Below are 17021 nucleotides of genomic sequence, written 5' to 3' on the forward strand. Positions count from 1 at the left end.
GAATCAAAGTGGTTGGGGGAACGCCAGCGTGACGTCACGTGTAGTAAGGAAGTGATAAAGTAACCACACTGAGCATACAGTTTATTCACTGTAGCTTCAAATACAACGAGGTTGAATCCCCTTAAGATTGACCTAGAACTTCAAAATTGTCTTTACTTATAACGAATGAATCACCGATTCTAATGATGTTAAATATTTTAAAATCATTCAACTTGTATGAATAAAATTAAGTTGAAAGTTTTTCAAGAACCTATAGACTTGACATGAAAAATTTAATAAGCTGGAAAAGCGTTTGTAGACAACGTTATACTTTTATAATTTCATAATTTAACCCATAAAACAATCTAGATATTCTAGATAAACCAATGCATTGCAATAAACCAATCCCGATAAATCCGATGCATTGCATTCATATAAATGCACTGATCACATATGCTCGTATCGAGCACATGCTCTACAACTGTACTAAGAAAATCAGAATATCTCAACCCCAAAATTCACAAGCTGACATACAGCCAAACTATAAAATATAAACACGACCTAGAAGATGAAGAAACCTTAAGGGTTTGAAAGGGTAGGTTAAGAGGTTAGGGTTTTGCTTTTTAATGGCAAAATGCTTGTATTATTCAAATGTTTTGATAATTATTGTAAAACAGAAAGCTTGCATGTTAGAAAATGTTTGTGTTATCACAAATAGTCAAATTATGACTATACGTCACCGTATGATTTTCAATAATGCGATATTTTGCCTACTCTGTCTAATAATAAAGTTGGAAAATCCAAATGTTGTTGAAATACTAGGCCTAGTCTCCTTCAGATCTTGATGAATAATAATATCTTGTGACCTAGCTGGCTAAGGTCTAATTTGATGTGATTGTGAAATAAATAAATTAATTTCATGCCTCCGCTACACTCTCGCCCAGTGTGTCCGATTCGCTAGCCGAATGGCCAATGTCTCCCCAATTTACAAAAATCGGAGTGAAGGTGAGTCGAGCGGTGTCGTAGTAGCCATCCACACTCTCTCACGTTCGTCGTCATTCGTAGGAAATAGGCGAGAGTGAAGCACCACCATCAGGTCACATCTAAACTTGATCTAACGATTGTTATAATAATTTGCAGCTATTTATATTACGCTTTCACAAAATCTTGTTGTGGTCCACATAGACTACTGCTACAAAACCTATTCAGTACTCTCAATTGTGTTATCATTCAAAATTTCTCAGATGCAGTAAAGGACTTACTTGAAACAGAACGAATGTTTTGAAAAACATCAATTTATTAACAACAGAGTAATACTATATTTACACACTACTTTTCACTACTACCTGATTCTTCATCAGTCTGCGGCAAAGTTTGTGATAAAATGTCACGTTCTTCAATCAAAGTCAGAGCATCTGGAGCTGCGTCTTCTCTTATCATCCTGTCTTTCATATCGGTTTCGCTCCTAAAACAAAAAATCATTCCCCAAGTGGGATCAGTTAACGACACGAACACAAGATATTGAATGAAATGATTTCTAATTGTTACAATTATTTATTTTTGGGAAACAAGTTCCAATGAGCTGGGTCAAATCAACACACTTTGAATAAAAATTTTATCTTACCATCTCAGATTCTGATGAAATTTGGTACACTCACTAAGGGTCCTAAAACTAAGAAAAATACCAAGTTTGAACATTTTTAGACGAACGGTTTTCAAAATATGACTATGTCAACTTATCGAAAAAACGCCAAAAATCAGTAAACATTCTTTTTTGAAATCGCTCTAGCAGCGGTCCTAATCAAGATAGAGGGCTGGGAATGGTGTCATTTTGCAGCATTTTCTATGCTCTTTCTTTTGATATGCAACACTATGAGGGTTATTCTAAAAAAATTTTTTGTCAAAATACTAATTAAAATTTAAATTAACATTTTTTTCAAAAAGTACATAATTGAAAAATTCCAAATTTCCACAACAACTACTTAAAACTATTATTGATATAATGGTGCAATATAAATGTGGGACAATAATGGGTTCATTGCCAAAAAAAAAAATTATCTAGAGGCTGTTTCCTAAAAATCACTCTATTCTAGCATAACAGTTATAATATCATTTGCATGGAATGTCGTATTTCAATTTTTTAAAAATACTATTTTTTATATCTACTCAAGGTATTATTTTGATAACAAAGCATATAATAAGTACGGTAGGCTACCAATAACACAATATTCAAGTATTATAATATTATTTCATGATATGCAGGAGAAAATTAGTTTTAATTGTTTTGATTAGTTTCAATAAGTGATTACTCATTTTGTAAATGACACAACATTCTTCTCTCTCACGGGCCTGTCTGTACTGGCTAAAAGCATGTTGGAACATGCTCAGTTATTTGCTACTTGCGTACGGTAGCTGCTTGTTGTTGTAGCCTCATTCAATGTCTAGCTGTTGATGAATGCAGTTGTGTCTTCATTCAACGTGGACATTCAGTGAAAAGATTTTATATACCGTACCATATTAATCGAAAGTTGAGCTATATAATTCAATTTAACAAAACTATACTCAAACTATTATTTTATATTTCATCATAATGGACTCTAATAAGTGCAGTGTTATTCGAGTGCAGTGTTGTAATCCATTTAAGAAACCAAATCATTCTATTAAAGACAGAAAAAAATTAAGAAGTACCACATCATGGATGATTGAATTATTACCAGAAATACCCAACGGCTCTGTGATATGTGATAGTTGTAGAAAAAACCTAACAACGTTGAAAAACGCCGTAGAAGAAGAAGAAGAAGAAAAAGAAAATAGAAAAAAGAGTCCCCAATCAATAAAAAGAAAATTTCTTCTAAGAACTATGCTAGAACAAAAGTACAGAAAATCTCCTCATCAATGAAACGAAAACTATTTGTTGCTGCTGAAACTTCATCAGATAGTGATTCTGATATTAATAAACTAGTTCTGCAAAACTTGAAAATTAATTTTTTAAATTGCAATAGCAGAGCAAAAAAGCTAATGATTCTTACAAGTTTGCCTGAAACTTGGAGTATACGAAAAATAATGAAGGAATTTAATGCTCCTAATTACATTGTTCGACAATCAAAAAAACTGTTGAAAGAAAAAGGATTTATGGAAGGTCCAAACCCAAAACCAGGTAAAAGTTTACCAATAGATACAGTCACTGCAGTACATTCATTTTATGAAAATGATGAAGTTAGTAGGTTAATGCCTGGTATTAAAGATTGTGTTACAGTTGTAAAACCAAATGGAAATAAATCAAGAATCTCAAAAAGACTTATTTTGTGTAATCTGAAAGAGGCATACACACTTTTCAAGGATAAGTTCCCAACGATCAAAATCGGTTTCTCTAAATTTGCTGAGTTGAGACCTAAATATTGCATATTAGCTGGACAGAGTGGTACACATTCAGTATGTGTCTGCACAACTCACCAAAACGTCAAGTTGATGATAGAAAATACAAAACTGAAGACAATTACAGATGGTGAGATACAAAATTACAAACAATATATCGCATTAATGATTTGTAACCCATCAACAATTGAATGTAATATGGGAGATTGTCAATATTGCCCAGGAGAGACAGCAATACGAAACATGTTACAAAATTCATTTGATGAAAATTTGATTGAAGAAGTTCAATTCCGACAGTGGGTGTCAGTTGACCGGTGTAATCTGGAAATAGTCCAGAAATCTTCTGAAGAATTTGTTGATTTATTTTGTAGTAAGATGGCCTCTTTGATTAAGCATGACTTCATTGCTATGCAACAAACAGCATTCCTCAACTCCAAAAAAGATACTCTTAGTGAATCAGAATTTATTGTTACATGTGATTTCTCAGAGAATTACAGTATAGTTCTACAGGATGAAGCGCAGAGTTACCACTGGACAAGCCAACAGATTACTATACACCCTTTTGTCATATACTACAGAAAGGAAGACATAATTGAGCATCTGAGCTTTGTCATTGTTTCTGATTGTCTGGAGCACAATACTATTGCTGTATACACCTTTCAAAAAAAAACTATTTTCATACTTAAGAAACAAGTTTCAATTGCTTCCAAAAAAGATTTATTATTTTTCTGACGGTTCTGCAGCTCAGTATAAGAATAAGAAGAATTTTCTTAATCTATGCCTACATGAGGAGGATTTCAAGATTAAAGCTGAGTGGCACTTTTCAGCCACAGCACATGGAAAAGGACCTTGTGACGGAGTAGGAGGTACAATTAAAAGACTGGCAGCTCGTGCAAGTTTGCAAAGGCCATATGACAAACAGATACAAACCCCTCGAGACCTGTATGAATGGGCAGTAAGTAATATAACTAAGGTAGATTTTGCCTATTCATCACAAGAAGATTACACGGCTTCAGATTCCTTCTTGAAAACTCGTTTTGAAAAAGCATTGACAATAAAAGGAACCCAGGGATTTCATGCATTCATTCCTATCTCTGAGTCAAAGGTATTTGTAAAAAGCTTTTCAAATGATGTACAGGGTTGGGAAAAAGAGGTTACAACAACACCTGACAAACCAAAGTTGAAGGACATATCAGGCTATGTCACAGCTGTGTATGACAAAAACTGGTGGCTTGGTTACATTTTAGAAAAAAATGAAGAACTTGATGAAGTGAAAATAACTTTCCTACATCCATGTGGACCAGCAAAATCATTCTCCTATCCTAAACATGCGGACGTCTTGTGGGTATCAGTCGCGGATGTTCTTTACAAGGTGAATCCATCTACTCCAACTGGAAGAACATATAGTCTGATAGAAAATGACATCAACAAAACACAAATGGCTTTAATAACATTAAATCAGTGAAGTGAAGAGAGACATTTCTTGGGCATATTGGTTTCAATGCAAGACTAAATTTTGCTTTCAGGTTAGTATTTATTCATATTTAAAATGTAAGTTTAGAATGAAACATTGAAGGTATTATAATCATACTGTTTAGCTACAAAGGACTAGTTTGCATTGTTAAAGAAACATTCTGTATTTTTAAACACAAAATAAGTTACAGCAAAAAAAGTATTACATAGTAGGTAGGATAAGGTGATTTTTGAAAAACGAACTTTAGAAATATATTTTTTTGACAATGAACCCATTATTGTCCCACATTTATACTGCACCATTATATTAATAATAGTACTAAGTAGTTGTTGTGAAAATTTGGAATTTTTCAATCATGTACTTTTTGAAAAAAATGTTAATTTAAATTTTAATTGGTATTTTGACAAAATTTTTTTCAGAATAACCCTCATAGTGTTGCATATCAAAAGAAAGAGCATAGAAAATGCTGCAAAATGACACCATTCCCAGCCCTCTATCTTGATTAGGACCGCTGCTAGAGCGATTTCAAAAAAGAATGTTTACTGATTTTTGGCGTTTTTTCGATAAGTTGACATAGTCATATTTTGAAAACCGTTCGTCTAAAAATGTTCAAACTTTGTATTTTTCTTAGTTTTATGACCCTCAGTGAGTATACCAAATTTCATCAAAATCTGAGATAGTGGAGGAAATTGGGTGTGTTGATTTGACATGGAATGACCCTGACTAAACCATTGCCAAACTCTTATAAACTAAGGGGCCGGCCACACAGAGAGCGATCTGCGATCCCATAGGTATTATATTATTAGTGATGTAAAATTCCCGGGAATTTAAGATCAAGGAAATATTCCCAGGGAATTTAAGAGAAATATTCCCAAAAATCATAAATTCCCGGGAATTTATGGGAACTTAAGGAAATTTATGGTTTCTTTCATAAAAAATGACCGAAAAAGACGTTTTATGTTACACATGGTCTCAATAACCTGTTATACAACAGATTAATGTAAGAAATATAAGTATGAATAACTTATAAATTGTAGTAAGTTCAAAGAAAACAGTAATTTGAAGTTCATAGACTGAAAGGAGAAATGAGCACTCAATAGAAAATTCAATTGCACCACTATTATCATGCTACTTTCATGTCTTACAAGTTGAATAAGATTTTTTTACTTACTAATAAATGCCTGTAAATCAGGTAAACTAAGTCAACAAGGTATTGAGTGTAATTTAACTTTCATTGCATGATTTTATTCAATTTCTCCGCACAAAAATAATTGACCCCCTAAATAAAGATTAGAGTAGAATATAAATCTAAAAATTAGAAATTATAAAATACAGCAAAATAGGCTTAACTAAAACAAGGAACATACTAGAGTTTAATTCAATATTAAAAAGAAAATAATTACAAAGCTCACAACCTTTCAATAGTCATTGAGGCTCACTTAGGTAATTTGTGATAAGATACTAGTCCAGGCAACGAATGCTCAAAAAGATACAGGGAAATGTTTGGAACCCAATTTTTGACCTCGCAGTCCTTTTAAGGATAGTGAGGGGGTAAGCATATAAAAAGTCCTCACTCCTACCACACTCAACACTAAAACTGCTATAAAAATTGATGGAATGCATAAAATGATGAAATAATACATTAATTTGAAATAATAGATTAAATTGAAGAGAATTGAATGCTCTACAACTTGTCTTTTAAATACTCCTATAGTCCAGCCAATGAAAGATTATAGAGGGAGAATTTTGGAACACAATTTTTAACCCCGTAGCTCTTCTTTCAAGGATAGCAAGGGAGTAATCATTTTGAAAGTCCTCACTCCTACCCCTGTGTAAAAAAATTTACTTTTAAAAGTTAATATCTCAAAAACTAAAGAAGATATCACAAAACTCTACTGTACAAAACTTGCTGGAAATTTATCTAGCTTCATTTTTATTCAGTTAGCCATGTCGCTGAAATGAATTGTTTCCCAGTTACATGCGTGTGTGCCAGAAATAAAAAAATGCAACTTTAAACTACCCTTATCCCTTAAGCTCAAGGATTAGGGATGAGGACTTTTGATATGCTCACCTTCTAACTAGTTCAAACAAAGCTGCGAAGTCAAATATTGTGTTCCAAACATTCCCTCCCAATTTCCCTGGCAATTGAGCTATTGTTGTTGAACTGAAGATTTCACACTCAACACCATAACGGCTGCAACAATCGTTGGGAGATGCGTAAAATAATGAGACTATAGATGGATTTGAAGATAATATAATGCTCTATGAGCCCATGATTAGCGCGGATTTTTTCAATGAATCGTTAAAAAGTTATAAGGCCAAAAAGATAAGAAAATCGGAGCCGGAAGGGTTTTTCTTCAAAATGTGATACCTTAGAGAGCTCATACCTAGAAAACTATGAGAAATATGGAAAAATGTTGTAAATGAAACTTGTAAGATAATTTGTGAGCTTAATATTATGATTGTGTTAGACAAAAATTTCCGAAAGGCGCATATTGTTGGAGATATATACAAAAAACAAATTATGGCAAACCACCCCCCCCACCATAGCACAGGGGGTAGGAGTGAGGACTTTTGATATGTATACCCCCTTACTACCCTTAAAAGAGCTACGGGGTCAAAAATTGTGTTCAAAAAATTTCCCTCTATAATCTTTCATTGTCTGGACTATACGAGTATTTAAAAGACAGTGAGTGAGTAAGCAAAAACAGGCTCAAAGAATGATGATTTATTGATGTAAAATATGAGTGGGATTGATCAATTTCAATCATTTTTAGAACAATTTTATAAATTCCCTTAAGTTCCCATAAATTCCCAAAATTTCTTTGCCTCGGAAATATTCCCGGAAATATTGCAAAATCATAAGTTCCTTCCCACTGGGAATATTCCCGATCCACATCACTATATATTATACCCATATACTAATTTCTATTTCTATGCATGTTCTATTTGTAGTCATTTCTATTTGAAGTTTTTGGCCGATAAATTTAGATTTTCTTCTTGATGTTTAAAGGCCCGGTCACACAGAGAGCGATCTAAAATATACACAGTGTCCCACGAAGAGGTTTACACGTTTGATTTTATATTACGTGCCCATCAAAAGAAAATCTAAAAATAAATGTTCTAAAAATAATATTCTACGAAAATTTCAACTCCCTAAACTTCGTAGAAACAAAATGGCGGCATATTGAAAATTTTACCAATTCGCTTCCTATAAAAAACTACTTTTATGAGTTATTATTATCTGATTTGTTTACTATGTTGCGATAGTCTTGACTCATTTGATGGCACCAGAAATGGATCAAGCAATCTTCGAACAAGATTATGATCCACCTCATTTCGCAAATCATCTCAAGCAATTACTAAATGACAAGCTTCATGGCCATTGGATTGATTGGTCGTGGAAGTGATTTTTTTGATTGGCCACCCCGATCACTAGATTTAACTGTTTGTGACTTTTTTTATGGGGTCACTTGAAGGAAAAAGTCTATACCCATAGCTTTAATAATGATGAGGAACTAAAACGATCAATAGAAGAGGAACATCTCCGGATACCGCGGAGTTTCTTAGTAGGAGCTTAGGAATAATTTCTTAAGCGCTGTTATCAGTGTGTTGCTTTGGATGGAATTTGAATAATTTTGGACTTCAAGGTTTTTCATTAGGCTATGTTCGAGATTTTTAATTTTAAAGTCATACTTCCCTAAAGTGCAACAATAAACATATTTTATAAAACCAGAAACACCTTTTTAATGTTCATAAAGTATCGTTTTTAAATATGCCGCCATTTTGCTTCTAAGAAGTTTAGGGGGTTGAAATTTTCGCAGAAGATTTTTAGAACCTACTTTGTAAACTGTGTAAAATTTAAAAAAGTTCGGTGCATGAATGGGCACATAATATAAAATCAAAGGTGTAAACCTCTTTGTGGGACACGGTGTATATTTTAGATCGCTCTCTGTGTGGCCGGGCCTTTAAACTTCAAGAAGAAAATCTTAATTTATCGGCCAAAAATTCAAATAGAAATGCCTATAAGATACTCATGAAGAGCATGCATAGAATAGTAATTAATACTACTTGATTATAGTATTGATCACTACATCATTCAACTCTGACTGGAATTGAGGAAGGTGCAACCCCACTGAAGTGAGTATACATTATACTAGTATTAATTTATCCTGTTGCTCTCCTATAGCTCGATAATGATGAATCGACCAAAAATAAGTTAGTTTCTCAGAAATATAACTATGAGATGGTTGAAAAGCAAGGCATATATACTACGTGCCTACGTAAACGTGTAAAGCCTGCGAGATATTTGTTGAACCAGTCAAATTTTGTCAAATGGCAGAAACAAAATCAGCCAAAGAAACCAACTATAAGGACCCGGCCACACAGAGATTCTTTAGGTTTATCTATATCTTGGATATCTGTAATCTATAGAGGATTGCCAAGAGTGGCTACCAACGACATGGCATGTGTGTACACACACGGGCTCGTCATACATGTCGTGTTATCAGCGAGAGGCTTTGAACAAAATTTTTGAGGCTAGGTTTTTGCATCTGTGATTTTTTTATGCTTATTTTTTCTCTGCTCTAATTGAGATTAAATTATTTCTGTTATCATTATAATTTGTCATTTCCCAGAAGTTTATTGTTATTGCTAGTTAATTTCATGTGTAAGCTCCTGTCAAACAGATGGTTTGTGTTTCGAAGCCTTTCGGTGATGACACTGCATGCCTGACGAGCATGTGTGAACACACATGTTCAACACACTTGTCCTGTCGTTAGTGGCTATCATCAGAAATAAATAACAAATAACTTACTTCTGTTTCCTCTTGTAATTTTCAGAGTTGGCAGTTATAATGTCATCCAACGATGCATCGAACATGTACAAGAGGCCATTGGTCGAAGCACCCGCAAATAAGCCTAGCAGTCCACCTGAAAAATGCCAACAATCCTATTTTATTACTATTCATTCCAGTTGAGTAAAATTAACAACTATAACATCATTAATCATGAAAATAGCTTTTTTCGATTACGTTCACTATCTGATATTACATTATATATATCAGCCTTAGGCTATAGAGTCAACAGTTCATGTAACGAAACATTAGCGAGATTCATTTAAAACTATCGGCATTCTTTGTAAATAACACCAACACTTCCTATCTAACCAATGCTGACAGTTTGTTTCAAGTAAATCTTACTTTACTGTTGTATGGCAGTGCAATGCTATTAAGCTATTAACCTGTTGCTATTATTGATGCTATTAAACTGGCATGCAGCGTTCCAATCCGATCACGGATGAAAACTGCCTAGAATGGTGCATGCCATACATGTCCCTGATGTGATCTGCCCTACCACCACCCGTCCACCAAACAGAAATATCGGTCATAAGTCGGATCAGAAGTTGCCTGACAGGTGTGACCCCGGCTCTACAGGGATTGAATCAGAAAAAGATTGGATTCTTAAAAAAGAGAATAATTCAAATGTTGAGAAAACACAATGTAATCAATTTATTATACGATCTTAGATAGAGAATATTAATTTGTCAACATCAATCAATCAGGCTTTCTGAGAGCTCAGATAACAAAGCACAGCTATTGAATGGATTGGGCACGGTCTGGGAACACGAAAAAGTGGTAAATTGTTCAATCACGTGACTGGTGCAATATGTTCCCATGGAACGCCTTTTCAAAATCTTTGGTTCGCCCATTGCACTGCGTAAATGAACAAAGGCTGCTTTACAAACTTACCATCTAGAAAAGAGTGCATCTCTTTCACTCCATTACTCTAATATTCTATAGAGAAAAAAATCATTTAACGAATGGTTATCAAACAATTTACCACATTTCATGTTCCTAGCCCATTCTTCGAGTACAAAAGGATGTATGTATGTATGTTATGAAGGGATGGATTCAATATTCCAAAGGTTCCACGAACCCCACACGTCAACTAGAGCTTATTGTGTTCTCAAGTAAGTTAGTTGGGAAAATACCTGTGTCCTTTAGAAGATCCAGGAGTTTTTTCCTATACTAACTTCCCATTCATCAACTGATTGCTTGCAGCCGAATAGAGCCCTTCTTCTTGCCCCTAGTCTCGCCAGTGTGATATGCTTGGCAGTCTCTTAAGGCTGATTAATCCTCTCGTGATCTATTTGAGTTCCACTCCTAGCCCTTTTTTGAAGGTCCTTACGCGGAGGGAGGGGTCACCAAAATGCCTCTTGGGCACCTGGCAACCCTCGACTCAGTCTCTTGAACCACATTTGTGCCTGGAGTTTCACCCATCTCTGGTCTCTTAGGTTCTTTATTTTTTGTGATTGATCAGTAGAAGCCCTTTCAATGTTGATAGCCTCTACATAAGAGTGTAACGGAACTTCCTGTGTTCCTGAAGCACCCATTTCAGATTGAGGAACCTGCCCTGATGGGGCAGATCCCGATGGATTTGAAGACAAGGCAACATCTGATGTTACCTTGGGGGTTGGTTTGTTCATGTGGTTCCCACGAACAGCTGAGGAAGTGGAGTCAACCCAGACAGAGCCCCGCATGTACAGGCAAGGCTTAATACTACAGAAGGGCGACTGGTATCCTGCAGGCACCGTTATAAACACCATATAAAAGCACCACCCATCAGCACGGTCCACATCACACCTTGGGTTGGCCTAAGAAAAAGTTAGAATATGACCAAGGAAGGCCGACAGATAGAAGAAGAAAGAAAGAATGGTACAAAGCTAAGTTAATGGAAAAGTGCCATTCTAGAAATGAAAAGTTCCAAAGCATAATATAAGAAGGGTTTTGGAAAGGGGGTCCCTTTTAGTCGCCTCCTACGACAAGCAGGGATAATGTAGGTTAATTCTGGTTTTCAACAAATTCTTGAGTACGATGTTCGACTCAGAGCTCCCCCAACCCACAGAGGGAATACAAAAGGATAGTCTTGCATTCATGAAGTGAAATAGTTGAAGAGATTACTTTGAATAACACAAACATTCCCACGTAGAGTTTACAGTACATCATCAGAGTAGACTCATCATGTGTTCCACTCCACGGAAATCTTTAGTAAAAGGCGAAAGATTTATTCGACTTTGAAGTGGAACCAGATGTTGCGTTCGCATTTCAAAAATAAGGTGACTGTAGCCAAATATGGTATTAACAGTGTATGGCGAAAGCTTATTTTAAATGACAAGGTACCAATTTCATCGAAGTGGCATGTCTTTAATGCGGCAAGTAGAGCTGTTGTCACATATGCCGCGGAGATGTGGGGGTATATTGAATCGGAGGAACTTGAACGTTTTGGTCGGTTTTTCATAAAAAGATTGCTCTCCCTGCCAATGAATACTCCGGACTATGTGTTATACTTGGAATCAGGGGTGGATAAAATGTGGTTGACTACCTTATGCCAGCATTTTAATTATATATTGAAAACTTTGGCTATGCCCGCCGAAAGATTCCCACGAATTATTTCGGAAATTTTTATTAGAAAGAAATGTGGCTGGTATAAGCATTGGCTAGAGTTGTGTCGGGAGTATGAGGTAGATTGGCCGGATTCATTGGAACAAAGAGATAGGTGGGTTGAGATAGGTCAGCTCCTGATTGATAAGATACGGGAAAGATTTAGGAGCGAATGGATAGGCAGGGCTCACTTTGCTCACTTCCACTCAGTGTACGCAGCTTTAAATAAAGATGAGACTTTAATAAGAGATTACATCAATGATAGTAATAAACGGCACTTCATTAGTATTATTTTCAAAACTAGAGGAGCCCTATTACCACTCAAACTTCAGACCGGAAAGACAGGAAGGCACTTATAGATGTTCCATGTGTAATAGTAATGAGTACGAGGATATATTTCATTTTGTAGGTACATGTAAAATTTTGGCAGAAATAAGAAAAAAATGGTTTAATCAATGGTTATTGGAAAGGACAGAGGTAATAGAGTATTTGAATGGTAAAAGTTGGAGGAATCTAGTGGGATATGTGAAAGCTGCATTAAAGTACAGAGGGGAAATAATAAATGAGTTCAATTACTGATTTATACCAGAAAAATAAGTTGTATAATTGCGAATATTAATTCAGAATAAGAAATTAGGTATATTATTTTGATTTCATGCTTTCGATAATATTATAACGCAAGCCTTGCCACATTGTTTGTTTGTATTGTTCATTGATCAATTAATTAATTGTGTAGGCTGTTCAAGATATTATAATTTATTGCTCGTTTTCTATTGATCACCAAAAGTTTACAGTGGTTATTGTTTTTTTTTCTCTCTCTCAATTTCGGCTGACGGCAGAAAATGCCAAGCTAAATGAACTTAGAACACTTATTGATATCATCAAGTGATACTATTATTTATTATATACATTTAATATCAATACTGCTATAATATTGTCTTGTAAATAAAGTTCTTTTCTTTCTTTCTTTCAGTACATCATCAACATGGCCTGAATCTGTGTGGAGATTGAGATATGGTGAAATTCAAGTTTTAAAATCAGTGGATTTCATAGAAGTACGAACTTGTCACGCTTCTTTCTCTAACATTTTTTATAGTCGATAGCTCTGATTCAAGTCTTCAACAGGTCCTAATAGTTGTGAGGTGGACAACCTCCAAAATTTGAAAAAGGATGCTGTTATAGTGAAATATATTTAATGAATGGTGATGATCATCTTAAAAGATGTCAGCATACGTGAAAGCCATTTAAACTACAGGATAAATTTGATTAATGTATTCCACAATAAAATATTATAAAGAAAATAAAAAACAATACTATCCATCAACTAACTTAAACAGAACAAAAACATATTATTGACTAGAATTCGTTATACACTCAACAGACAACATTCATTCAGTAGTCTACTATAACAATATCTTGAAAAGGGGTGTGTGAACACAGAGAGTGATCAAAGTGGTATTAGGAAGATATCCATGTATCTATACCGCTCCATGACTACTGGAACTCGGAGCGCCTGACCCTTAGGTCATAAATAGCATAAATATTTCACAGTCAATACCCCTCACATAAGTCGGAACGAGATCATACCTTCTCGATTTACCAGCACACAAAAAATTATGTTCTATTGTAATTTTTAGGGAATGAATCTGAAATTTGATTGAATTGAAGTAACGAACCAACAATAAATAGAATAAAACAATCTCATGTTTTAAGTATAAGTTTTTTCTGGCCAACAGTACCTAACGAGATCATACCTTCTCGACGCAAAAGCACAATAAATTAATTTTCTATTGTAATTTTCAGGGAACGAAACTAAAATTATTTGATTGAATTGAAGTAACTAACCGACAGTGCCCCCTACAAGCATTCCTCTCGGGCCCAACTTCCATTTGTAGACGCTACCGAACACTAGACCAGCCAGGCCGTAGTGGAACACCGAAGAATGCCCTGAATACACCATCATCGATGTAGTGCCAAGTCTGAAAATAACGCTATTTCTATAAAACAATGAAATAGGTACTCAATCATTCTAACCAAATTCAAAGTCACGACTTTTCAAAATTAGAATTGAATTTAAATCAATTTCAATCTCCAAGTATTTTACAATAGAAAATCATTGCCGATAAATTTCAATCCAATTCGATACAACTCTTTCACAATAAAAATTCAACTAAACTGCACAAACTATAAATGTTAATGACTGAAAGAAAGATTAAAAGTGCGAGGTAGCAGTCGGCCATTTTGAATCATGTTTCATAACATCAATTTAAACTTTGGAACGTTCTATTATGTCATTTTCAAAATAATTCTTCAGGAAAAATAGGCCTAATTTCCTATTTTAAATTTTAATAATAATTCAATAATCAAAGGAAAAATTAACTATTTCAATTTTGAACATTTTTGCAGGATTATTTCAATTTTGAGAAGCAATTATTGGCCTGCTACATTAAATACTTCATTCAAATATTTTTTTCTAGAAGATCCGATGTTAAATGAGGACGTGAAGTGTTTGATAAAGAATGTATTAGGCCTATGATTCGACTGCGTTCACAATGATCTTATGAAACTGATGCTCAAACTGCTTTGGCCAACTTATATTACGCGCTTTTAATATAAATATTTATGCTTACTTCACCAATTTCACTTCTATAATCTTTATCTAGATAAAGATGAAGAACACTAGGACAATCGTTACCTCCAAGAAAATAGAACAGACTGTAAAACCAAATCTTAGGTTTGTAAATGGAGTCTGTCCTGCTCCAGATTTCTTTGAAATTCCAATCTTCTTGCTTTCCTTGCGTTTATTAGTTCTAAGATTGTTAATTTTCCTGACAAGCATGTTCTTGCTGCTTCGGACTGGCGTTTCAATGAATTAGCTCTCCAGATCACTGTTTCTTAGTTTTAGTATTTCTTACTTTTCACCTTTCAATCAAATCGAATCACCAATAATTGATGTAATAGCCATGAAATAACATTCATAAAATATATTCATTAATAATCTTCTTCATTAATGATCTTCTCGAAATTGGTAATGGCGATGAAACTCGAAAAAACGAATAGTCTTCAGAGAACCGGGTTGAATAGGACTTCTCCGGTGCTCTTAGAATAAGATTTTTTATTTAGTATGAACTCTTTCAACGAGTTATGTAACATTCTGAGTGATGACGTTTTTAAGACGGGAGAAATTGAAGATGTGAATTATGATTTACTCACTGATAAAGAAACAAGTCCAGTTAACTATATGAACATTTTTCAAATGAACATTCGTAGTATTTATAAGAACTTTAATGAATTCATAGTGTGTCTTAATAATTTCAAAGTGTCATTCGATATAATAATTCTAACTGAAACTTGGTATTCTGGCGATAAGCCTATTAGTTTTTATATAGATGGCTACAATTTGCTAAACCAGCCCAGTAAACTTAATAAATGCGATAGTCTTTGCATGTATATTAACAAAAAATTTAATTTCACAGTTTTAGATTGTGAGTTGATAGAAGCTAACGCGCTGAGTGTTATTGTTGAACTGGGTAATGATTTGATAATACAAGTTATCGCAGTCTATAGGTCTCCGAACAGCAACACAGATAATTTTATCCGAGTGTTGAATAACTATCTTGAATCTCTTCCGAATAATCGTAATGTAGTTTTTGCAGGTGATATTAATATCGATATTTTGAGCACTGATCGCTGTACATTCCAGTATCTGAATGTTATGAATGGAAATGGTTTTAATTCTTTAATTGATATTCCAACTAGAAAAGTGGATAATAGTCAATCTTTAATTGATCATATATTCTTCAAGAATTCTACACATTCTATCGAACCAAAAATAGCAAATGTCTTCCAATTAAATATCACTGATCACTTTGCTACCACTCTTCATATAAATCTAAACAGTAAATTGCCTCACACTCCCGTCACACAGACAAATATAATTACTATGATTGATTTTAATAAACTTAAATCATACCTACTGCACGAAAAATGGGAATTTCTGAACAATGATGATTCTGTTGATTCTATGGTTGAGAGGTTTGTTAATACTCTTACAAATTATATACATATTTCTAAATATGAAAAAAAAATTAATCATAAGAAAAAACCACTGAAACCATGGATCACGCTGGGCTTGATAGAGTCTATTAATGAAAGAGATAAAATTGCCAAGCAACTAAAAAAGGAACCTTTCAATACTAACTTGAAAAATAAATTCAGGACATATAGGAACCTACTGAATAATCTTATAAATCGTACAAAGGATGATTATTATAAAACTAAAATTAACGAATGTGGGAATAATGCAAAAAAATTATGGTCTTACATAAATGAACTACTAGATAGGAAAAGGAAAGAAAATGAAATAAAATTAAATGTACATGAATTAAATAAATACTTTGTAAATGTTGGTAAAACTTATGCTGATAGGATACCTAAATATACCAGCCAGTCCGCTTATGAATTCAAATATAAGAAAAATAACTCGAGATTGACCGACTCTTTTGTCTTGCAACCGGTAAATGAAATTCAAATAAAAAATGCCATACTCAGTCTGAAAAATAATACATGTCCAGGTATTGATGGTATAAATAGTGAAACTTTAAAGATAGTAGCCGATTTCATTGCCTATCCTTTCACATTAATTATAAATAAATGTTTTCGCGAAGGAGTTTTTCCACAATTGTTCAAGGTCGCCAAAATCAAACCTCTATTCAAATCAGGTGATAAAAAACTCACTGAGAACTATAGACC

The 17021-nt window shown here is 34.1% G+C and overlaps 1 protein-coding gene and 1 non-coding gene across 3 annotated transcripts in view; both read right to left on the reverse strand.

The window, feature by feature from the left end:
• Positions 1-1256: 1256 nt before the first annotated feature.
• The window catches only part of LOC111063671 (RPII140-upstream gene protein), a 38058-nt gene continuing 22293 nt past the window's right edge, over positions 1257-17021 (reverse strand). Inside the window, exons 4-6 of one of the 2 annotated variants that reach the window (XM_039419416.1) lie at positions 14115-14248; positions 9645-9759; positions 1257-1444 (exon numbers count right to left, since the gene is read on the reverse strand). In XM_039419416.1, coding sequence (XP_039275350.1) covers positions 1309-1444; positions 9645-9759; positions 14115-14248 — 385 coding nt within the window. In that variant the 3' untranslated portion in view covers positions 1257-1308. The remainder of the gene's footprint in view (positions 1445-9644; positions 9760-14114; positions 14249-17021) is intronic. The other variant, XM_039419417.1, reaches the window with a different exon arrangement.
• LOC120349536 lies at positions 11802-11922 on the reverse strand. The gene has a single exon (XR_005570378.1). It is a non-coding gene; the product is annotated as a U5 spliceosomal RNA (small nuclear RNA).

Source organism: Nilaparvata lugens, chromosome 1 (assembly GCF_014356525.2).
Source record: "Nilaparvata lugens isolate BPH chromosome 1, ASM1435652v1, whole genome shotgun sequence".
Classification (NCBI taxonomy): domain Eukaryota; kingdom Metazoa; phylum Arthropoda; class Insecta; order Hemiptera; family Delphacidae; genus Nilaparvata; species Nilaparvata lugens.